Source organism: Apis florea, unplaced genomic scaffold (genome assembly GCF_048593485.1).
Source record: "Apis florea isolate Af1SG1 unplaced genomic scaffold, ASM4859348v1 contig_1615_pilon, whole genome shotgun sequence".
In the NCBI taxonomy this organism is placed as follows: Eukaryota; Metazoa; Arthropoda; class Insecta; order Hymenoptera; family Apidae; genus Apis; species Apis florea.
Window position 1 is genome coordinate 2,962,122 of NW_028256416.1, and position 25,265 is coordinate 2,987,386.

At 43.6% G+C, this 25,265-nt stretch overlaps 1 protein-coding gene across 2 annotated transcripts in view; it reads right to left on the reverse strand.

The window, feature by feature from the left end:
• Positions 1–12,692: 12,692 nt before the first annotated feature.
• LOC100862971 (uncharacterized) overlaps positions 12,693–25,265 on the reverse strand; it is a 58,073-nt gene continuing 45,500 nt past the window's right edge. Inside the window, exons 6-14 of one of the 2 annotated variants that reach the window (XM_086905258.1) lie at positions 24,779–24,864; positions 23,913–24,109; positions 23,047–23,164; positions 22,593–22,832; positions 21,477–21,622; positions 17,733–17,857; positions 17,445–17,649; positions 15,751–16,218; positions 12,693–15,252 (exon numbers count right to left, since the gene is read on the reverse strand). In XM_086905258.1, the coding sequence (XP_086761384.1) occupies positions 13,155–15,252; positions 15,751–16,218; positions 17,445–17,649; positions 17,733–17,857; positions 21,477–21,622; positions 22,593–22,832; positions 23,047–23,164; positions 23,913–24,109; positions 24,779–24,864 (3,683 nt within the window). In that variant the 3' untranslated portion in view covers positions 12,693–13,154. Of the gene's footprint in view, positions 15,265–15,750; positions 16,219–17,444; positions 17,650–17,732; positions 17,858–21,476; positions 21,623–22,592; positions 22,833–23,046; positions 23,165–23,912; positions 24,110–24,778; positions 24,865–25,265 lie in introns of both variants that reach the window. The other variant, XM_086905255.1, reaches the window with a different exon arrangement.

Here is a 25,265-nt window from a genome sequence, read left to right on the forward strand (position 1 = left end):
CTCGCGAGACGGACTACGGTACGGGAATGAGAAGGTCTGTGAGCACTCGCGCATCGCGACATCAGCGCCACCATATCATCCCGGCGAGACGAAGCGCGCCACGGTCGATTCCGCGGTTTCCACCTACCGACCGAACTACGTTTATAGCGGTTTTTTCGATTGTTGTCCTCTTATTTTTGGCAATTCTTTCCATCCCTTACTTTTCTTATTCTTTGTCGAATTTATTTCTTCATTTAAATTCTCTCTATCTTGATTAAAATCCTACGAAATGTAGTATTTATTTTTATTTTTGGTTATCGATAAGGATATTAATCTGACGTGTTTCCACATTAATGGCAGCGATTAAAAGTTTAAATTTACTTATTTGATATATTTAATGGAAATTCGTGTTATGGATAATAAGGATTTTTTTATTTATATGTAAGTTTCAAATCACAATAGTTTTTGTATTTGGTAAAAATCTGAAATTGATGCTTTAATGGAATTTACTTATTGACGTTTTCGTAAGAAAGTGAAATATTCAAAAAGAAATGCAAAATCCAATGTTGAATACTGAAACACTAGCGAAGGTGGGAATTGCGCCGCGCAGACTCCGTTAAAGGAGAGACAGCTAGTATCGATTCAGTTCTGCCAACGGAAGGATACTTTTTGGTAACTTTGTCATATAACTAGGAATTGTTGTACGAACCACCTACAGATTGAACTCCTTCGAACAAAATTCTATCGATCTCTCCTCGTAAATTGTTCGAGAGATATTGCATTTTGTTAAAAAAGAAGCTCGAAGTTAATATCGTTAATAATAGAGATGGATAATTTCAATTTAGATTTTGAGATTAGAGCTTTGAAGAATTTTTATGTTGAAAATATGCATTAATTTACAAAAAAAAAAAGATTTAAAAATATTTTCCAAAGTGTATTTGCAGGGAATTTGTAGCGTGAAGCATTTTTCGATACAAAGAATTATCAGGCGTTCGAAAATTAAGGTAGAAAGTTTTATTAGTCGAGAAGTTCGATGAATGAAAGTTTGTTGAAACTTTCTATAGAAGTTCCTTTAAATGCTCTTCCTTATCACGAATTCCTGTTCGGTTGGAATTACGATGAATTCTCACATCGGAAGAAGACAGTCTTGAGAATGTTTTCACATTCACTGTACTGTATTTCGTGCGATCACGATGCGTGAATTTACCGAAATTTTAAGGAAAGACAAATTTTAACGAAAGCAAGCAGATTTTAAAAAAGTATCCGGCGCAACTTTTTTATCATTTTTCTTTCGGCGGTTTTGTCGAATTCGTATTTAAAATTTCAAAGATGGAAGAAGGATATCAATTTTTCATCATTTCTTTTGCATCTTGGTTTTTCGTTTGCACGAGATATGAAACGAGATAGATGAAAGAGAAGTTTCCGTGCCTCACGGTTGTCTCTTAACTTATCGAACTTCTTCCTCCGCTGAAGTACGAGGCCAAAAGGGTACTTAATTTCCAAGATTTTAACCAGGAATTCGCAAGATTTAAAACCTTCGAATAATTAAAAATTTTCTTTCTAAATCTTTCGCATTGAATCAATAAAATGATCCGCGTGAATTTACCTTCTATCATCCTTCGATTACATTTCGAATGACGTTTCGTCCCCTGATTCAAACTTCTTAAAAGGTTATAGCTTCTCGTTCGTGCCACGTACAGGAAAGTCTTCGATGTGACCTATTTCGTTCCCACATGGGATTTCCAAGAAGACTCTTCGCATGTTTGCCACAAGTCGAAGAATCCTGTCTAATATAGAAGAGTTGTTGGGTGGCATGCGTGCGTCTTTCTCTCGAACGAAGATATACCGAGGACGGTGGCGGCACGAACACCACCGTGACACTTCGGTTAAAGTTATATCGGTTACACTGGCATTTCGAGTGCACACATCCATCCATTTCCACCATGTTTCTTCTCGTTACTCGCTCGACCGAGAAATCGCCGTATTTTTTTATCAAAATTTCTTTTCGAACAATTCTTCTCTCCATCCTTTCCCCGCCTTTTCGATCAAACAAACAAACGTATCAACAAGTTGACGCGAGAGTGCACGTATTCGTAACGACGGTGTACCAGATTTTGGAGAGGAAACTGGAGTCGTTTGCTCGCGCCACACCTGAGGATATCATTTTACGAAACACATACGGAAACACGTATCGGTTTCTTAAACTCATCTCGATAGTTATTCCCGAATTGTTGGAACGTCGCGTCGGGACATGCCGGTTTCCTTAACTTCCGATCGACGTCCCCTAGAGCACGATCCTCCCTAGAGATGCTCAACTTACTAGTTAGTTCTTGGTCATCTGCGAACACCTGTACCCGTCGTATTTTAATTAAACGTGTCATCTATACCTATGGGCCGATCGATAAGCGGCAATTGCTCGTCGGTAAGAGAAGATAATAAGCCCTTCCCTCCCTCCCAACTCTCTGTTGTCGCGCTCCTTTTGTCTTTCGCCGATGTTCGTTCGAACGTGCGCGGAAATAATAAATTAAACAACAAAATTCAACAGCGTCGTTTCGTAAAATCACAAATCACAATTCGTGTTCGTGTTGGGAAGTAACGCGATTTTCTAAAAAGCGATGAAACATCGTGTTACAATTTCGTGTTGGAATTAACGCGATCCACATCCAAAATTATAATATTCGTCGTAACGTATCATTTCGTTTAATCGTCCCTGTGTGAAGCTTTTATTAATATTTATGGAACATGATTAGGAACGTGTACAATACACGTCTCTGTCGAGGGAACAATTTCTTTCTCAATGACAGAGAAAGAAATAATGATTTTTCAAGAGCAAAGAAACAAATTCTTTTTTTTCTTTTTTCATTATTAATAACGTAAAGAAATAAATTCGTACAAAATTCGTTTCAAAAATGTTCATTATATTAATCAGATTTATCCTCGCGTAGTTATCAAAGTTCCCATTAGAAATTATCCGTAGATCACAGATTTTACAGGGAATAAGGTGAAACGAAGTCGACGTTCCGGACGTCGAACGGCCGTGGTTTAACGAGAAAAATCCCGCGAGATGTGTTCGGGAAAGGTAAGTCGCGGTCATCGAGCTGCTTTTGCCGGATCAGTAAAGAGAACATGGAAGAAAGAAGAAGAAGAAGAAGAAGAAGAAGAAGAAGTATTGGTAGAAGTAGAAGTGGAAGAGTAGCAGCGAAGGCTACGATCACGAAGAAGAAAAGGAAGAAGAAGAAGAAGAAGAAGAAGAAGAAGAAGTGCGCAAAGCTGACAAGGAAGACGAGGGACGAGAGAAGCTTTCGGCTACAGCCAGCCAGCCCACAATAATCCCCTCCCGGAAGATGAATCACCCTGTCGACCGTCTCTCAAGATACGTTGATGGCGAGATAGAAGCAACTGAAAGAAGGTGTCTGGCTTCAGAAACAGCTGCTGCTGCTACCTAACGTGGGGACTCTTTGTGTTGGAAACGCGAAATGTAGTGGGTGTAGCGTGGAACGATCTTCAAAGCCCCGGGAAGAAAATAAATGAAAACGCAGCGTGAGATTCAATTTAGGGGGAGGGGATGGACGCGAAACAAGATGTAGGGTAGCTGCCGGGTGAGGGCGAAAGGTAACGCTGCGAGAGAATCGTGGTTGACCAACTGTCAACCACTCGCCAAGTAATTCCGCGCCACTACCACCGACGTCAGCTTGAAAGCTCACGCGCCAACGTTCGTGTAATATAATCAAATGAAATTGCGCGCCACTCCCTTCTTTGAGCCTGCCTGGCCGGCTACATTGAGCTTTTTCGTCGGCTGTAAATAGTCCCGGAACGAGTACGCCATGCCCTGCCGTGGCTGGGTTTTAGGGCGAAATTCTGGAACGCGAGAAAAGCATGGTTGATTTAGGAATTCGATAGAGTGGTTTCTAAGAAGGACAGCGTTGAAAGCTGTTATTTCTTCCTTCTAATTGTTCCTTCGTCTCCTCTGTTTATTTTACGTTTTTACGAAACGAATCCAACTTTTAAGTAATTGATTATCACTCTCTCTTATTTGCTTTAACATCACTATTCGAAATTATTGATCATTTCTTATGTAATGAGGCAAGAATTAACAAAGTTCTCGTTATTCTCTCGTCAATTTTTTACTTTTTCGATGCGAAGAACGATCCAACGAAATCGAAGATAGTCAGAATGGAATATTGTTCTTTGCTGTTTACGTAATTCTTCTTCTTTCTACGAGTTGTTCGTAGTATAGTCACTTGCGTAACAACTTTTAACACGTAATTAATGTATGAATGAACCAGCGTTACGGATATTTTATATTCATTATTTTCAAACGAGGCATAAATCACGCTTTCTTTGAAGAACGATATGACACACATGTCGGAGACATTTTCCACAAGCTTTCAAAAACATCGGAGAATCTCGCAAGAAAACTAATATCGCGCGAGCAAATGTGTGAAACCTCGGAGAAAATGGATTTGCTTGCAGCAACAGAGTGGAAGAGCGGCGGCAACCTTGCATCCGATCCTCGCATCCGTTGCCAAAGTGGAAATAGAATGAAACACGAGGATCGGCGCGAGCGAGCAAATAAAAATTTGTAACGAGCGATTACCAGGGGAAACAGAATGGAAGACCGGAAGAAACCAGAGTCGACGATTTAAATAGAGAATTTTCTTTATATCCGCGCAAAAAAGAATCGTAGCAAATTATTCGATAATTTCTTTTACGCATTCCTTTCGAAGATTGATGAAAGAATTTTGCAAATTTGCATTGAGATTTCTATCTTCGTCGTTCTTCTATTTATTTTATAATACCGAGTTCCGTTCCAAGGAGAGGACGAGAATTTCCAACAAATGTATTCTCCCTCCTCCAAGTAGTTAGAGATTCAAGAAATCTCCGGGAAATCGTGCAAATTTTCAATTTCTTCCGCTGTAAAAAAAACAGAGATTTTCATCGGTCGGAGAAAAACCGTGGATCAAGGGGGGTGGTTGGCAAAAGGCGCCCCTCCCGATGAAATTCAAAGTTTACCAAGGGTCGGGATTACAGCTGGAGGAACATTAGCTCGGGATTCCCCGGCATCGGGGGACAGTGCCGCTCGAGTCACCGCGATGAAAATATTGCTCGAGATTTCATTATAGATAGACGAGGATCGTGTCTGCGAAATTGCCGCGTCGCGTTCCTTCGCCCATCCCTTTTTTGCCCGCCGCGTGTTTTTTCCCCGACTGCTGCCCATACGGGATATTTCCACCAGTTCTGTATTAATTATCCGGGCGAAAGAACCGCTGGAATGCCGGACGACCGAGAGAGGACGACGGAAACCGCCTTCGCGGGTTCCATCCCGCGGAATTCTAACCGATAAACCGACACCTTGTTGTCCCGTTTCGCGTAATTTACACCCCCACCTCCGTTTCTGGAATTTCGTTTCGTTCCCTCGGCTCGCGAGGGAAAAATTTTTGCGGCGAATCGAATCGCCTCGAGATACCGCCGGTAATCGTTCCAATGATCGACCAGTTCTCCTTAATTGCTCGCAGATTTCATCCCATTCGTTTCCACCACCAACGACTACGATGGTGGATCTTTATTCCTTATTTCGTAATTCGACGTAATTGATCGCTGCTACCTTCGCGATTATACGTGCATTTGCGATACGTTTCGATTACGTTTCTTCTCAATTGCATCCCTCCTCGTTAAACCTTTTCACTCGGATCGACCCTCGTTTCGTGGCAATCTCTTTTCCAAAGTGACTTCCGATTTATCCAGGCTTTTTATCGACCGGAATCCTCGAATTTCGAACAAAGAAATTGGGCTCGATCGTGGGCGAGGTTGGCGTAAATTAGCGATCGTGAAAATTTTATCCGGGGGGGAAGAGGAAGGGAAGAGGAGGTGGGATTCGATCTTATACGATAACATTTCCAGATACGATCTCGCATAACTCGGCAGTCAAACGGTACTTACCCTTGGCGAGATAAGACATACTTTTACGAGCCAGTTCGAGGCAGTGAAACGTAAAAGCACAAAAGTGTGGACAAAAACTGTCCCGTTCCCAGTGGCCGAGGAAAATTTAATTTACGAACAAGATCCATCCTGACCATGTTTAAACATGAGTCGTGCGCGTGAGAAAGATCATCCGGCCGTGAAGGGGAGAAATAAATTGCAGAGGATAGAACGGAGGTTATCGGCGTTTCGCCGATAAGAATAGGGAAGATCTTTTGTGAGCTTCGTACGTGGGGGAGGTCTTCAATTTCCACGTCTTCGAACTCGAGGCCGCTGTAATCGAGTCTCGCAATCGGTTCGAAGTTATCGTTGATTTATAGATTTAACACAATCTTTCGATTTAACGCGTTCGAAAAAGTTAATCCGATTACTCGAATCGTTCGCCACTAATAACGTAAAACGATGAAAATAAAATGATCAGACGATTGCGGAAAAATACAATTCTCTCTCGTTACTCGCACCTGTGCCTCGAACGATCGAGAATCGGTAAATCAATCGACCGATTCAAGAGTGAACGATCCGCCTCGTAAATCGTATCGTAAATGACTCGATAGGGTCATTGATTGACGCGTACACAAACATCGGGCTGCAACATTCGTCCGCCTTGATCTTCCAAACGTCTAACCAAACGTCGGTAGTTAAAGCATCATTGATTAAAATCGATCCCAACGTTAACAGGTAATCGATATTACTTAATTAACGATGACGGTTAATCGATGATTAAACTCATCGGCCATTCGAAATTACAAGACGCAAAATGGTCAAAGTCCCATTGATCTATAAACAGGATCAGGATCGTTCGGCGGTTGGACCCGAATCGTTGCACCTCACAGATGCGTTTAATCACTCGGACATCCGATAATCGATATCGCTGGTGGTGGACATGGAGGTGGAAATACCGGGCGGAATGCGATTGCGAAATCGGAGAGAAGGGAGGGAGTTGGAGCAGTGGTAATCGAGCCGTGAACCGTGTCGTTGGTGCGCCCCGTTTTCCTTTCGTTTTCTTTCTTTCTTACCGCCATCCACTTTTCGACGCGCGGAAATAATGGAGTGTGAAAATAGAAAGGATCGAGCGAGTCGAACGAAAAATATCTATCCGCCAATGTTTCTTTAATCCGTTTCTTTGCCTTCGATCTCAGCAGATTTTCGTTAGATTCGGAATCGAATGCAAATGAACAAAGCGATTTCATTCCCGTTTATATAACGTGGCATGGCATTATTCGCATGCAATTTTAATCCATCGAATTTAACCACCGCACGCGAGTTCTTCGAGAGTCCTGAGAAACGACTTTCCTCTCCTCGAGAGGCCGTTATATTACTCTTCTCCTTTCCACGAAATCACATCCCGACGTGTGCAATGATTAGTTGACGAATGACGGGGAGAAAAGCGGGGGGGCGACTCACGTCTCATCGCGAGAAATTGGTCGGAAAGCTGGAGGAAACCGGTGGATGCCGCCGTTCCATCGGTTGAAAAGAAATCACGAAACTCTGTCGATAAAGCCTCTCCCCGTCCAACATCTTTCCTCATCCTTGTTCCCGACTATTTTTCGACCAATCCCACCCAACCTCCATCACTTTCCGCTTCTGGTACTCGAGGCATGCCTGATTAAACAGATTTCATCCCCTTTTGATGCGCTCCCTTTGAAATCTAATTAATCTGACATAGCGCTCGATCGTTACCGCGGACAGTTAGGTAGTCTAACTAGCAAGTAGCCGGGCATTGTCTCGACAACAATGGATACCTCTTGAAGCAGAGGCGGAGACAGAAGCCTGTTCTGTGGCCAGCCGACCGGTACAAATTTATTAATTGGTTCAACCCTGAAGGCAGGGAATTAGACTACCTACTAGTCTGCCTCGAAACCAGCCACGGGACACGATAACGGGAGGTCGATCTACTAGTGGACTATTTAGAGACTGATTTGCACTTCGAGGCCCCTGATTATACCGCAGAATGATTTTAATGGATCTCCTTTACGCGATCAGACAGCCTTGAAATGGATTTCCTCGAACGCGTCTTGTCTCCCTCGTGTACGCGTCGTCCAGCCAACTGGACGAAATTTAATAGTTGAAGTTGGGAATAAAGTTATTTCGACCAGTCGCTTCGATAATTTATCGTTCGACGTAATAATAATCGAAAATAATGCCGAGGTTATACGAAAAACGGATCTATTATAATAGGTAAGAATAAATGTTGTTCAAGCATTTTAATAAGTGATTACCCGAAATAACTTTATTCGAAATTTTTAACTAATTTATTTTTACCTGAACGGATTCTACGTGAATCGCGAAATTATTTCGCCGAGTGTCGAAGCGTACTTTGTTATTTTTAGCTTTAGATTAAAGGGTAACAAGGTGGCGGAAATGAATTTTAGAAAGGAGAAATTTTAAAGAAAGAAGCTTATGGATAACGTATTCGAAGTTCAAAATCGAGAAACTTGCGAAGAAAGAGAAATTGCGCTCGAATTAAAGAGTCATCGACGTACGAAAGATTTATAGATTCCTTCGCGATGCGACTCTCGAGTCAAAATCCCGAATGGAACCAAGTACCCCGAGCAACATTTGTTTTCTTATGAATAATTCGGGTAACCAGAATACCGGAATAATTCATGATACGCGTCTTTCACGTCAACCTAAGAACGTTATGGATTTATAGAAGAATCCGGAAACTTGCTCGTCTTGTACCATGCAACGTTTCCGAACTTCCGTTTTCTTCTATCGTGGCTTTTCTTTTTTTTTTTTCTTCTTCTTTAAATGTCCTCCAATATAATCGCATAAGTTGACGTTTAAATATTTGCGATTTAATCAAATTCGTTTCACAATTTCTTCCATTACTTTTCCTTGGTCACTGATCGACGAGATATCCTCTCCAAATTCGTCTCCAAAACCGTAACGGCCACGTTCGTTGAACCATCGAATTCCAAAGGCCACGAATTCCTCCATTCCTCTCCATTCCTTCATTCTCCTGAGAATGATTCGACCGCTGAACGTTCATCAGTTCAGCGAAACTGCATCGTGCATCACGCGGACGATAGATCGCGTGTTCGTCCAGCTGACTGGACGACAGTGACCGCGATGTCGCGTCCACGATGCAAGCACTCGTTGCCACCCCCGTCAGGCGAAGGGCCAACAGTTGTCTTGCAATTACCGCTTTCCAAACTGCTGCGCCCAGAGAAATGGTTATACGGTTATGTTGCGCCGTAACTAATGCTTGGTAATCGTTCGTCTCGCTTCTCGCCGTTTCCTGTTTCCAAACTCCTCATTGTCAACCCCTTTCCCCTTCTAATTGCTAGACGAAGACGAACGAACCTGTTCCTAGTTATACACACAATTTCTTGCTCCTCGTACATTGATTTTTATATCTCGAAAAAAACGAGCAACTCGGTTGAAATTAAACGACGCGAAATGGCGGCAAGTCGAGTGACGATTTTAGTTTCCAATCACGTGGCAAAATAGGCCGTGAAACGGATAGTGAGATTGCGAGGATAACGGTTACGATCTCGGCTAAGCTTTCGCCGTTGAATACAATTGCTCCCCACAATTCTTCCAGTGTATTATAACCCAACCGTGTTTTTCATTCAAACTAACATTTCTTCTTCTTCTCTTTTTTTTTCTGGAAGTGTATCTATTGCGAATGGAAAAATTTGGAAAAATATCTACGCGATATTTACCCGCAAGTTGTAACAACAATTCTTTAAACCGTATCCTACGTATTCTGTACGTTATTCTCGAAAAATAGAAATTCTATTTCATCTTCTCCCAAACCATTCCTCTTTCTCCATTTTTCTTTGTCCTTCTTTTGTTTTTGTTTCTTTTTCTTTTTTTTCTTCTTTGTATTTTCGAAATCAAAACAGGGAAAATATTAAACCGGTTGAAAACCGTTTTCCCTCGTTATTTTCAAACGCGTCCGGAAAATTCGTTTATCCGGCTAATGGCTCTTCTCCTCCTTTCACCCCTAAAGCGTTATCGTTTTATAAATGATTTAACAAAAGCACCGGTGACAAGCGATTTTTTCCCTCCCCCCCGCCGTGAAATTTGCCAATTTCGAGGCGGTGGCCTGCGAGCGCATGCATATATCCGCGCGTGCAAACATCGAGGCAAAAGGAGCCGGGAGCGAATCGAATCTGAAACGACGTTTAGCCATGCAAATTGGCATCCGTTAGAATATATACTTTCCTCCGTATCGAGCGTACGTGTGCGACTTAGGTAGGAGCTTTCAGCAGGAAAAGAAGCATCGTTTCGACAATCGATATCGCCGTTCCCTTTGCGATTGCGATTCATTTAGAATAAGAAGGTCTCGGAAAGGGTAGCTCGATCGATCTCACTTCTTAACTTCGCTATCTTAACTTCTTCCTCCGTCGCTCCAGAGACAATTATAAGAGATAGAGCCGAGATGATTTGTTATTTTTCTTTTTTCCTTTCGAGAATCTATGCGACGATATTGGAGTCTTGGGCGAAGAATAATATTTGGGAAAGTGGGGCTCGAATTCTCTCTCATCTTCATCGAAGGTGGTATAACTGCGCGTTATCGGCGGTCAGAAACTTGCCTCGTGAAAGCCACGTGCCACCTTCCATTAAACGTCCGGCGAATTTATCAAATCCACGCCATTACACCGTCCGGCAAATCGGGAGAGAGTTCATCCCGTGCTCTCCCCCGATACTCCGCAAACTTGATATTCCACCGGCGCACTAAACTTTCGTCGCTTCCTCCTCGATCGTTGTTCTTTATAGTTATGAGTGGTATCGTGGTAAACAATCGAACGTTGATAATATACGGCACGATCGAGAAGAAATGTAGGGGATAAAACGAGAATTTCTCCCTAAGAATCCTTACTAGATCTTCTTTCAACTTTTTTTCACAACAATTTTTTACTGCCAGCGAATTCAAATTTCGTCCAAGAATATCTCGAGATCGTGTCGATTTTTATTATCCACCTATAAATCTGTACGTATACAGGAATGTGAAATTTTGTTTTCTACGTTATCCGAATATAATCGAGTGAACGAGACTGTGTTGGAAAAGGAGGAAGCGTAAGAAGATCTGTCTAGCCCTCGTTTCCAAGATATCGTGCATAAAACGGGATGAAATTTTGCGTGAATTAGAGGTTGCACGATAAGCAACTAGGGATTCGAAGATCGCATAAATTGCGCGGAATAAATCGGCGTAAATTTCCCTCTTATTGAAACTTACATTAATATCGTTAGAACAAAAACTTGAATTTTCATGACCTCTAATTTTTTTTTTGAAGGTTTGAAACGAGCGCGGCGAAGACATAACACCACTACACCTTGGACGATCCAATTTTCTCTTTTATTTGGAAAAAGATCATTCAATTTTTTTTTCACCAACCGTGAAATACGAATTCGAACGGTTGCGCAACTCTCTTATCGTTTCTTCGAAACGTTTGCTGCACATTTGGAATCTTTGGAAAAATATCTGCGAATTTTAACCAACATCTCGTACATATCTTCCGGACAAATATGACAAAGAGATATTTGCGCGGTTCGCGCGAATAAAGGGTCCTTAAAACATCACCGATTCACTTGTATTCACATTGTTTCAACGGCAATATATATTTTATGACACAATATTCCCGCGCGGGCAGCCAAAACGATATTTCAATCGAATATCGATCCTAACGTGCTCGATTTATCGATCGAATTCGTTCTGTAATAAAACAAAAAAATAAATAAAATAAAATAAAATAAAAAAAAAGTTACGCGCGTACGATGGAATAAAAAAGAGAAAACACGAGGGGAGGATTGTATTAACCACGACGTATAAAAACACGATGATCGTAAAATTAATATTGGGAGAACAATACTCAATGATTACACTTTTATTTTGCAATTCGCGAATAAAATTCCGAATTCGCCTTCGAATTGCTGTTTTTTTTTTCTTTTTTTTCTTTTTCACAACGTCGAAAGAGATACTGAAAGAGTGAAGAAAAAAACGAATTTATACACGGAACGTATCGCTTCTCTAACGTATTTGGAAAATTATTATTATGAAAAATTACAGTCGGGTATTATAAATGGCACTGCCATTATAATATAAATGTAAGGAAAGAATCATATAAAAAGTATAACAAGTTCGGTTTTCTTTGTCGATCGACGGCATGGAAATCGCATTACTCCGTTGGAATCGTTTTCACGTCGTTTCCAACCCCGCAGTCTTCTCGCCGGCACACCCTTTACACGAGACAGCGGCCAGACCTCTCCCGACAACGCTCTGTGACTTATAGACTTTGTTTTACTTAATAATAAAGTTCCAGTGGATAAAGGTAAAGTTGCAAGATAAATGGTACGCCAGCCGCGTACTGAAAAATGATAACCAGAGACTCGCCGCGACACCCAGCTCGGGGAAACACTTTCAGCCCACGTTGCTCCGCCGCCGTAACGGTATGAAAATCATTTACCTCGTGTGCATGCACCGAGCGCGTACAAGACGTTCGATAACGTGGTAAGAAAAGAAAAAGAAAAAAGGAGGGAAATATTTGTTCGAGATAAGAGCAATTAGGAGAACAATTTATACACGGAGAGATTAAAGAAATAATCGATGGTTACCAGTGTTTCAGATATGTGAATAAATACGGTGTTGAATAATAACAGATCGTTTTATTCAACGTAGCGTAGATATCGTTTAATTTAGGCATATCGTTTGTATAAAATTAATACCGTGCACGACGATTTCGATTATACACGACTAAAGGTTAAAAAAACGTTATTCCAAAGAGTTTATTATTTGACTTCGTTTTAATCATTGCAAATATTCCCGAATATGGTACAAAAAGAAAAATTACATCTACTACGAATAATAATATTTAAAAACAATAAAAATCGTTAAGAAATTAACACGCTTCGATCTCATCATCTTATCACGATCTTCGTATCGAGTATCGTACACCGCTTCGGATTTCAATTTCGTGGTCCCTAATAAGATATATATATATATATCCGTGTATCGTTTTATCCTTTTCCCAAATTTCCCCAGACGGGCAAAGAAAAAAAAAAAAAAAAAAAAGAAAAAAAAAAGGAACCAATTACTTTCCCTCTCCTCGCCGCATCGTCCATTGGCAAAGGATTAAGTAGCGTCAAGTGGACAACCGAATAGTTGATTTCAAACATAGAAAACTACTCAGCCGAAAGTAACGGTCCGAAGTTGAACAATGGTGGAAGAAGCGCGCGACGGATACTTCCTACTTTTTGCCCGCCGGTTTCTTTTTGATCGTGGCCGTGTTCAACGCCCCGGTCCCCGTCTCGATGCTCGAACACTTTTCACCCTCCTTCCGTTGCAACGTAGGAATGCTCGACCTCCCGTCGCAAGCCACGGTCACGTTCACCACTTTGCCGCTGGCCACCGCCTCCACCCTGTGCACGATTTCCGCCTTCTCGGGGTACGAGGGGACGGCCGCCCTCTCAGTTCCGCCCGAGGCCTCGTCCACGCGCCTCGAGAACGAGGGGATCCTAGTGATCTTCGGTTTCTCCTTCAACGGCGGCTTTTCCCTCTGCTCGCCCGACTTGTCTACACAACTCTGACAGCTCTGCTCCGGGGATGGAATGGCCGACACCTTCGGAATATTCCTGTGATCCCTGCTCCTCTGCAAGCTCGATGACGTAGGCTTGATGATGATCTTCGGTTGTTTCAAACTAGAGGAGCCCTTCGTGTCCCTGGCCGTGATTATTATTCGCGGTTCCTTCCGCGGCTCTTGGCCGGCCTGCACGCTCGGCAATCCGGAATCGGGAGAGGAGCACGAGGGATCCGATTGCTCGATCGAGGTGCTCGGCGTAGCGGCCCATTGATTCGATTCGTAGATAGGGGCGGCAGGTTTGATCTCTCCGTCGAGTCTCTCGTCGGAATCGGTGCCCGACGACAGGTTCATCACCGTCCGACTCGAGCTTTGATTTTGTCCCAGAAGATTGCCGACCCTAGGCGTGATCACGATTCTCGGCTCGATCCTTGTGTCCCAGTTCGAGCCACCGAATTGAGGCTGTTTGTCCACCTCCCTGATAGTGATCCTGGGCTCCGAGGATGCCGCCCCTATACAGATATCCCCGTTCCCCGTCGGAGTCGATTTGTACCAGTTAGGATTACCGATACCCGCCTGCAACAAGGCGATCGGATTCCCTATGTCCTTGCCCACGCTCTGGAAAATCGGTTGCCCGATCTCGTGACCCGCGTTGCCCGAATAAATCGTGTCCACGCTACCGCCACCGCTCTGCACCCTGGATCTGTTGTCCATCCTCTCGTCCAAGGAGTCGATGATACTAGGATCGGAGTTGTTCTTCGCCGTATAATCCTGCCTTCTGAGCAACGGGCCAACATGAAGATTAGTGACGATCGTCTCTGTCTCGGATTGATTCTCGCTCTCCTCGGCGAACTCCAAGCTCTTGGACGGGCCGAACGTCCTCGGCGGGGGTTGAGGGGGTTGATGGGACGAGTGGAATCCGCTCCTGTAATCCTTCAACGAACCTGCGCCCTGCTTGGACGCGAACAAGCTGCCGGGCGCCGGGAGAGATCGCCTTTTCTCGATGTCTGGCAGAACTTTGGGATAGTTTCTCCTCTTGATGGTCCTCAGGGCTTCTTCCGGGCTCGCGCATTCCCTCTTCTCCGGAGACGGCTCCCTGCAGGTTACGTTTATATCGCAAGTGTCGACGAGCGGACCGTTCGCACCGAACGTGGTCAACTTGGGCCCCATTTTCATGTAAATATCCTCGCCCTGATCTATCGCCGACCCACCGTCGCGATTCACCGGCAATTCACCGGGGCGGGGCAAGCGGGATTTCAACTTGGGGTTGATCTTGGCGTAGAGGCTGCTCGTGCTCCCCGAATCGGACTCGTAAATCCTCGGCGTGGAGAAATTCGGTTTCACGCTCTTCAACACGTTTTCCATCGGTAACGGATCGCTTTTCGAGTGATGGTGCTCTATGACAACCACCTGAGGAGCTGTTTGCAACTGGCTAGGATCGATCATCATCGGATAATCGATACTCTTGTTGAACGAGTCGGCGCCCGGTTCGACGCCCTTCGCCAACTCGATAGGCATCTGGTTGAGGATCGATTCGGTTCTGGCCGCGGGTGTGGCGTCGATGGCAACCGATACCTTCGGGACCTTTGATTTCTTGCCAGGACGCACGATCAGCGTCGGATCTTTATCGTATCGCGCCTCCTCTTTCCTCTCCTTCGACAGCTTCTCCTCCAACCTTTTCTTCTCCACTTCTTCTTCTTCTCGTTGCTGCTTCGTCAATTTGTCCTGATGCTCCTTTTGCAACGTTTCGCGCGTCTTCCTGAGAAACCTGGGGGAACACCTTTTCCAACAAAATATTTTAGCCAAGTAAAAAAAAAAAAAAAAAAAAAAAGAAGATGGACGGTTTCGAAATTCGGAGACGCGTAGAGATTAATCGTACAATCGGCAAAGAAAGAGACGACGAGCGGAATAAGCGACGAGTGGTGGAGGGAAGTTAGAAAGCACTGTTGGACGCGCAACTGTCCAATTTCATGGAACGGGGAGGAGCGCGATTCAACGAAGAAGATGAAACGAACTTGGTCCGAAGCGTCATCGCCGATCGACATCTATCGATCCTCCGAGCGAATCGAAGCGAATTTCAACGACGCGTAATCGAAAACAGACGTAGCCTCCTGCACGGACGTTAATTCCGATGAATCGGCGAAACATCAAAGTCTCCGAGAGTCGAACCCGAGTCGATTCGATTAATTAACTCAACAGACGACGACGACGTCGTTGCGAAACTGGTCGAAAGAGAGGCCAAGAGAAGGAGTGACCAACAACCTACCTGTGCACTATCTCCTGTTGTATCCATTCCCTAACCTTGATGTGGGTGTCTATGGTAGAGCCGGAACTCTGCCTGGACAATTTCGAGCGTCTGCCAAAGTTCGAGTTGTTGTCGTACGCCTTGTCGTTCTTTATCACGTCGTTCAGATCCGGTTTACTGTCGCTTTTGTAACCGAGCTCCCCGTAATGGTTCTCGTACTTGTCCGATTTCCCTTCCTTCTGGCTGGCCCGCCTCTTCACCCCGCCCCCCTTCATCTTCGTCTCTTGCTTCTTGCAATACAGGTAGAGGCAGGCCGTGAAGTTGATCATCAAGAATAACACGCCGAAACCAGTCAGCATAGCGATCACGGAAGAACTCTTTGGCGCGCTTGGCTGAGGAATCGCTTCTTCCTCAAACGATTGGGGGAAGGTAGCGATCTCGGCGCTCGTCGTCGTCGTCGATCTCTCCTCCGTCGTCCCCTCCTTGAATCTGCAACGCGAGCAATCTGTTTATTCGAAAGAAAAGAAGAAAGGAAGGAAGGAAGAAAGTGGCGTGTTGGATAACGATAAATCAGAGGAAAGGGAGATGTTAATTTTTACGAGCGTGGCAAAGACGGCGAGAGAGCTTGGAAAGTTGGGAGAACTGCAGGTGTTGTTTGCAGGGAAGCTCCCCTCTCCCCGGAAGGAGGAGGAGGAGGTGGGAAAACTTGTATCGTTCCAGGAGTACACGCGAGTTTGGATTGAACTTTAGTTGCCTAGTTTCTCAGATTTGTAAGGCCTTGTACAGATATTCATAGACGGGATTGCGAGTAATTCGATAAGATGTTGGAATTTAACCAGTTACTTGTTTCGAGGGATTAAATCATGGTGTGGTTGTTTGTTCGGCGAAAATGCGGGGCCGAATGATGGGTATCCCGGAATGTTAATGAACGAGTTAAGCCTCCTAAGCGAAACTCGAGCGCGAAATCTTTCGCCTCTTTGTAGTTGCCGTCCCGTTTTGAATAAATTCCGCTCAAATAACGGCGCGCGAATAATAATTTAAACGTTTGGGGACAAATAAGGAAGCAGGACGCGGCGCGGTGCAAGTGACGTTTCATTAAATGTTGAGCGCACGGTTTGATAAACAGAGCGGCTCGTACAACGTGGCACGAAAATGAGTGCTTTTAATTTTTCAATCGATTCTCGGACCTGAATTTTTCACGAGACAACGAGAGGATAAATAACACGCGTTTCACCCGCTTCAAAATAAACAATGATTGTCGCGTCGGTGGCCCGCTCGTTAATTAGACGATACGTTTAAACGTCGATACGCGGCCGAATTAAATTAAATTATTTCTAGAAAAGTATATATATATATATATACGCGACAGATTTATCTTTCGATCTAATTTATAATTCAAATCATCCCCTCTCGAAATGCTGGAAGAGACGATGCTTTTAGCGGAGAGCCGTGGCTGGATTAACGCGGAGCCGCGTTTAACCGCGTTTTTATTATTACTTAAAAACACCTTCTATATTTCACAATGATATTTTAAAATTTAATCAGAGATGAATTTCGTATTAATTTTTAACGCCATAAACGAACGATACGCACGTATGAAATGTATGAAAGAAGGTGTACGTGTTCGAAAGAAATGCAAATGACATCATTGTACGAATTTTTGAGATGGAATTAATAATCGAGTATTAATCAATGACGAAAAAAAAGTTACCAACCTGGAACCGTACGTGTCATAATCCCTGCTCGCATTCGCGTACTTTCCAATCCCATCAGCGATGTCGAGAATTTGCGGTCTCGGCCCTTTCGGTCGGATCGGCAACGGTATGTCTTTGCCAGGATGAAGAAGCATTTTGGGTAGATGCTCGTTCCAGAATTGCATTTCAGCAAGTCGGTACTGCATACCCGTGCCCGGTGGAATCGCTGTATTCATTTACCATTCGTATATTTCTTTAATCAGTGGTCGGTGTAGCGAGTCGCCGATCAAGACAATCTTGAGAACTTACTAAGATTGAGGTACCTCTGATTCTGAGGATCGTACTCGGGCCAATCGACGTCGTACTGGCTCAATTCCTTCAGTCCATTCCTCATGTACGGATATCGCTTTGAGATTGCTTTCACGTTTGGGTTCCTAGTAATTTATATTGCAAAAATTGTGTGAAGAAGAAGAAGAAGAAGAAGAAAAAGGAAGAGAAATATTTTTCATTGTTTCTCCTCGTATAATATCGATCACGAATCGAGTGTTTAAACTCTTTTCGGGTCGATTCTCGAAAAATCTCGAGACGAGATTTCCATCGAGTTTGCAGCGATTCGTAAGATAAAATACCTTTGATCCGCGATCGACGAATATTTTTGTCACAGGAGGATTACAAGCTCGCGGATCGTTCTCGGTGTCCAATTGGAATCGAATACCAGAATGAAAACCAAAATTGCGATTCGGCGATGTTTTCAATAAAGTGGCAGGCAAGGATCGTTCGAAGCGACATTCCCAGCTGCTCGAGCTTCAACGCTCGCAAAATGATATCGTATATCCACGCTCGGATATCGGAAAACCAGTCCAATATCGAAATTTTGATACACGATAACTCTACTCCGTTTCTGCTACGCGATACTCGCGCTTTCCTCCCCGACTTGTGCTCGACGAACGAGTATCTCAAAGGGAAAAAGAGGGGGGGCCATTCCCCGGCGACACACCATCGCTCCCTTCCAAACGATCCCAATTTTACCGTTCACGCTCTATCGTTTCTTTTCTTCCACGAGATTCTTCTTCTCATAAAATCCACCCGATCGGACATCATCGACAGTCGACAATTCTCGCTCCACCAATTTGAATCGAACTCTATCGATCGGTCCCCTCTTTTCCATCAGCATCTTTCACGGAATCATTGAATTCGAATATAAATTAAACATGCGAAAATTAAAAAAAATTAATCTCGCTTCCCCACCCTCTGTCTATTTTACGTTCGATTGCACGACTCAGCCAAATATTTCTCTTCAAACTGATGAAATTTGTTTACATCGAAGCGACGAAGGAGAAAAAGAAGAGGAAAACACGGTCGAAAATGTTAAACGGAACGATCCATCCGTTCCATCACCGATGTTTCCCTTCTTTCTTCCCCAACTGTAGAATAAAATAACCACGCCTACTCCACCTACGTACCACGAATACGTATCGCTGCATCCGTGGAAGATATATTCCGTGGAAGGAGGCGTGACACGGTGTCACGCTCGATATCGATCAGCCGGTGTCACGAGCCACACACGTGACGTTTACTTCGGCTGCGACCGCGTGCATTAAACAGCTTTGTTTCGCTTAATTGGATCGACCCAGTTCCTTCCCCCGGTCTGGTCTGATCTCTCGTCGTGTCGCGATGCATATGCAATTTTGCCTCGATCAAAGAGAAATGGGTGGGGAGGGGAGGAAAAAATCTCGAGTTCGCCGCCGATGGGAAGAGAATTATCTCGCGGATACTCGTGGTTGATCGTAAATGAACCGGATAAAAGGATAATGTTGGAAAGGCGCAACACCGCGAGTTCAAAGTGTTATCGATTCGCTCGGGTATTCAGCTTCCAAGGAAGCCGAACAATCGTGGAGATGCGCCATCGATAGGATCATCGATACGAAAAAGATATAAAGGTGGGCGGCGCGAGCGAGAAGGAACGAGGAAAAACGACGACTTGGAAACACGCGAGTCGATCGGTGTTTCGTTTTCGAAAATTATCTCGTGACGCAGCCCGATGAAATACGAGTGAAATTTCGCACCGCCATCCGAAGATAAAACAGCGGTATCGATTGGTCGAGCGGAGGGGATTCCGGAGGGAATCGACGTTTGTCCCTCCCCAGAAATGAAATGTACCAGTAATTTGTATATATATAGGTAATCTGCTTGTATCGAGAAAATTAAAATGGCCGACGTATCGGATCGTTAATTCACCAATAACCGGGATAACAAGGTATTTCGAATTGAAGGCAGCCCGCTCGTCGATCGATCGATCGTCGTTTTTATTTCGGTTCAACGTTTCCATTTCCGTTGTATAGTAATTTTTAGATTTTTCTACAACCTCCATTCTTTGCGCGAACTTGTTCTGTCGGGTTATTTCCAATAATAAATGGGGCTCTTTTCGATTGGGTTAGCAACGAAATTACTCGGATGTTAAATTAGTTTCGAGAAAATATATCGGATCGTATCGTCATTCTTTCGAATTTCCCCACCCTCCCCCTTTCGAGTACATCAGTTACCGACAAATCCCGGACTTTGGGAGGGGGAGGGGGAGGGAGGAGGGGGGAGGGGAAGAAAAAAGAAAAATAGAAACTTTGAAACTTTGGAGAGATCAACCGCACCTGAGCGGTATCCATCTCTTAAACATGGTAATCTAAATTCCCTTTGAAGAAATTTTGATATTAGATGTAAAATTCAGCTCTCGGGTATTTGACGGTCGACGGAAGGAAAAGCTTAATCATCTTTCTGTTTAAGGATTTCCAATTTCCAAGCCGCTTTTTTTTTTTCTCTTCGAGATATTCGAGTTGAACAAATTAAATGCAAAAAAAAAAAAAAAAAAAAAAAAAAAAAAGATTCCCCGCTACTTTTTCACGCGCAAGGCTTCGTAATGAGTTGTGGAACAACAACACGTTCGAATAGTAAATAATGGGAACCGGGCCGAACTAGTCCATTTAACTTACGTTTTAATTATCGCGCTCCATTTAGCAGATGTGCATTTTAGTCATCGCGATTTACGGTCCACCAATCGAGTCTTCTATTGATAGGTAGAGTGATATCACGAAAAAGGAAAAAAAAAAAAAGAAAAAAAAAGTCAACAAGTTTCGACGATCCTCGAACACTGTCGAGTTCGACAGCGCGAATTTTATCATCATCTTTTATTTCCATTTTCAGAATTATCAAATATTTTCAACTTTTTTCAATTCTATTATACGCCATTAAACGCAAATTTGTTACTTCTTTCCTTTCAAAGATTTAAATTTTTATGAAAAATCGATTATAAAACGATTAAATGGGCTGAAATTTTTAGCGAAACAACGAGCGGGAACGCGATGAAAATTCGCACAAAATCCGAATATATGTTTATACCGTCAGTTGAAATTAGCGAATTCGAGCTGGTTCGACTCTATCATTAAATAATAAATTCGGAAACGTCGTTTTCATTCACCTACGCCGTTTTTCCACCCACAATCGTTCCACCTCGGCTTCGCTTTGACCGCTTTGTGCGCATAAATCTCGCAGAATTTTATACAAATAATCCGAGATACTCTCTGGGATAAAACTGCGACGGGGAATTTCGAGTTCAACCTGTGGAAATTCATTATCAGCCGGCCAACGGAAAATAGAGTGACGCCCTCTCAAACATGATTTTCAATTATACGGGTCTCTGAATATTTATGTTTAACCATTCCCAGTTATACTACGCCCACCACGTCCACGAGACTTGTAATTATTTTTCCAAATAGATTTAACCGCGACCCTGTTAAATCTCCCTGATGCTCGTTTCTCGTCCCGTCAACCCTCGTAATGGCCGTTCCGCCGATTGGCGAGAATCATAATTTTTATTGAACATTTTACGCCGTTTTATTTCCTCCAACCGACGTCCGAGGGAATCTCCGGGAGATGAAAACGAGGGCGAAATAACAGAATGCTTAGAGGAGATTTAACATCGTGTCTCTGTTTTCTCTGGATATCGTTGAATTTATTAATTCGATCGATTTATTCCATCGTTTAGGGATAGCAGCAACTTACCCTATGTAGGCGAAGCTGCACCACCAGTTCATTATAGCCTCGGAGAAGAGCGTTTCGCCGATATCGTATCGGCCGCGCGTCCCGTCAAGAGGCGCGCCCAGCAAATACGGCAACTCCTCGCTGTGCACGGTGTACTTACGTTGTTGCTGCAAACAAGAATGTTTCACAATAACGCGTTTCGCGTTCACTCATAAAAAAAAAGGAATTATTACGACCTGTTGTTCACGATCTAAATTAATCGCTCGACTTCAAGTACTTTGGAATTGAGCTCCATCACAAATTGAATTCGTGGTGGTGAAAATCGTCGAAAATCGCCATCTTCAAACTCTCTTTAAAGACACGTTCATATCCGATACACATAATAAACATATCGGAGAAAAATAGTCAAAGTTGATATTGCAATTGTTGAGAATAATACTCGCAGATATGGTGAATTCGCAGCAACAACGGCGAGCGATATTCCTGTCGAGAAGGTCTCGCAATCTTCCTTTTGTCGTTCGTAAATTATTCGTAAATTCCGTAGGTAACGACGAGCAAGGTTGGAAACGTTAGATTCTTGTCGGTTTAACGCCACACACAGGTCCGGTCAGTGTACTCTCGGACAGAGCGTAACAGGCCGGTACGCAGCGCCGATAAAAATAGTTGGACGGCGTCCAAATGGGCCGGGATTTTTCTATCCAGCCAACCCGGTCAGAGTAGGTCACGCTCCCCCTCAGACTAGCTTCCGCCAAGGAATCTCGCGCGGAAAATGAATAAAATGCAAAGTACACCGTCTAATCGTACGTGCTCCAGTTTCCACGGGGGCCCGCCTCCGATTTATGCGCTTCCTTCATATTTTCTATCCGCCTTCCGGATCCGGCCGAATTCGTCAGGCTGAGAAGAGGCTTGAGCCGTTATCACTCTTGCGACTCTTCAATAGGGAGCAGACCTTTCGTCATATTTCATGGAGTTAAGATCGTCGAGATCGTTTTCAACGCAGAATTTTTCCTATTTTTTCTCGAAGATCGCACGATATTTATACAAAACGTAAACGATAATATTTATTATTTGTTATCGCGTTGGAAATAGAGAAGAAGAAGAAGAAGAAGAAGAAGAAGAGGGATCGTGATTACTTACGCCGGAGTACTCCTGCGTCGCTTTGGGATGCGCGAAGACGTACATGTAGCTGTTTGGATTCGCCCTCGAGTGCAAGTTGGCGGCCATTATTAAGGGGGCGACTGTGCCGCTGTCGGATAGAGCCTCGAGCACGAGATCGCGATTCTTCAGCATGTACTCCCCCTCGAATCCTGGCGAGAAATCGCCGTATTGTTCCAGAATCTTGGACAGGATTAATTCCGCTTCAAGCTCGTGCGTCGCCTGCCGACCAAGAAATATCGCGTCACTTTGTTATCGCCTCGATTTCCCAGGATTCAATATCGCGTACAACAAATATTCCTATCCGAAACACCTTCCCGCGTACACCAATCTCCCCTTCCACGATAAATCACGATCCACGGAAGAGACGGGATTCCAACGGGCCGAGAAAATTAGGCGGAAAGAAATCGTGTCGAGTCGTGACGAGTCGTCGTACCTTGGCGTGCTCCTTCAGGACCGCGTCCCTCTGACCTTCTGACATCCCGTGCATCAGATCCACCGGTGACAACAAGTGATACTTCTCCGACTCCGTCACTCCGTACATCAGATCGAACCTGTTTATATTATAAACGCATTTATAACCCTTGACGTGTTTCGTGTTTCTCCAATTTACGAGGCGTACGCGCTTTTACACGAGAAACATATCTTTCTAAACGTACGTTACCCATTGAATTTATATTACGCGGCGGCGTACCTACTTCTCGCGTAGTACGTACAACTAGGCCAAGTCGTAACTTTGAAACGATAGATGGACGAAAATTTCACTCGGGCGGAATTAAATAAAAGTTTTCCAACAGCTTTCGAATTGCCGCCGCAAAAACGGCGCGCTTTCCAAGTCATCTATAAATTTTCGAATTCAATCATTTTTATATCCGCGTATATATCCCGGATATATGATGGAATTTTTTTTTATTTTCCTTCGATTCGATAGAAATGCATTTAGGCGGGCGGCGATCGAACTGTGCCCTCTATCAACGAATTAATTAAAAAAAAAAAAAAAGGAAAGATTAATCGTTCTGAAAATATGGATAACCGGCGGGCAAATTATTTTCTTTCGTTATTTAAATTATATCTAGAATATTACATCGTAAAATACGTATACAAATATTTTTCTCCGTATTGTCGGATTTTCATTTAAAGCGAAAAAGTGAACTGCGCGATAAATCATTGAGCTAAAAGTGCGTGGACGTGTACAAACTTGTACAAACTTGCGTTAATCCTACGTAATACGTAAACGCTTTTAAAACGGTTTCGGTCTGTGATGATAAATATTCGATTCAACGATGTGTTCCGCCGATATACCTGTCGAACATCTGAGGATTTTTCATCAAATTGTAAGGCTTGTCCGGAATGACCGCATTGTCGATCAACGGAGCGAATGCGGGGACGTAATTCGGTTTATGAATCTTCACGTTCAGCAAAGTGTCCACGTCTTGGCCGCGCAAACATATTGCCAGATCGCTGTCAGTGGTGGTGGGGCAGTGAAGGGCGTGCGCCACCTGGAAAAAATGATTCGAACCGTTTTATCGAGTCGCCAAACGGACGCTCTCAACGTCCATCATCCGCCAAATTGCCGCTCGCGATGAGAAAAACGATATTTCCGCCGATATTCGAGTCGCGACCTTACGTCCTTCCGTGCTGGAAACGAGGCGTTCAGCACGTGGCTCCCTAGAAGGGAACGCGATATCGATCTTCCGTCGACGAGATGTCAGACGCGTCGGCGGATTGAAACGTTCCGATTCGGCCCACAAGTCAAACGTCGATCCGCGTAAAATCGTACTTTCCCTTTTCACGGCTAACCATCATCCATTGTGAGTTTGAAATCTCGCAATGTTCCTCCACATCGATCCATCTGTGGCCGTCTATCTTGAGATTCGAAAAGTAAAAAGGATTCGTTTTCATTTTAATGCTATATATCGATTTTTATTTTTTCTTTTCCAATAAATTACGCGAGAATTAAATTGAACTAAAGAAATCGAAGAAATTTAAGGTTTAGCTAATCGTCTTTTAAAGTATACCTGTTAAAATCGAAGCATTAATGGTAAACGCTCAACGTACGAGTCGACGTGATAATCCTTTTCAATTATTGGTTTGCACGATTTGGACGAAGAAAAAAAATCGCGGAAAACGACGTGAGCAACAACGTTCGTTTCGATCGATCGATGTACCTGTTTGGTGATCTGCAACGGTGCTTTCCCGATAGCATCGGCGCTCAACGCTGATCCGGACATGAGAATAGCTCGTCTGAAAAGACCTGCGAAAGATGGGAAGACGATTAATGGTTTCTACTCTCTCGAGATCGCGCGCTACTTGCACGCGCGTCAAATCTTAAGTTTTTCGTTCTACAGTATAATTATTGATATCTTCGGATATCAAGGGAAGCACTATTCCCTTCGGCATATACCTCCGCTGAAAAATGATCGTCGTATCCACGTATACTTTGTTGCAAGCAAGAAAGGATTATTCTTCCCCGATGACTTTACAAGAAAATCTAACGTGTGCAGTCTTTGGAAAGTCGATTTTATCGCAATTTTTAATGGTAATGGTCGCGAGTTATGAAAGAATCTCGAGTATCTGATCATATAGGATCTGTTCTACTTACGAGACTCGGCATTTGTAAAATTAATCAAATTAATGCTTGTACGAGTTGTTTTA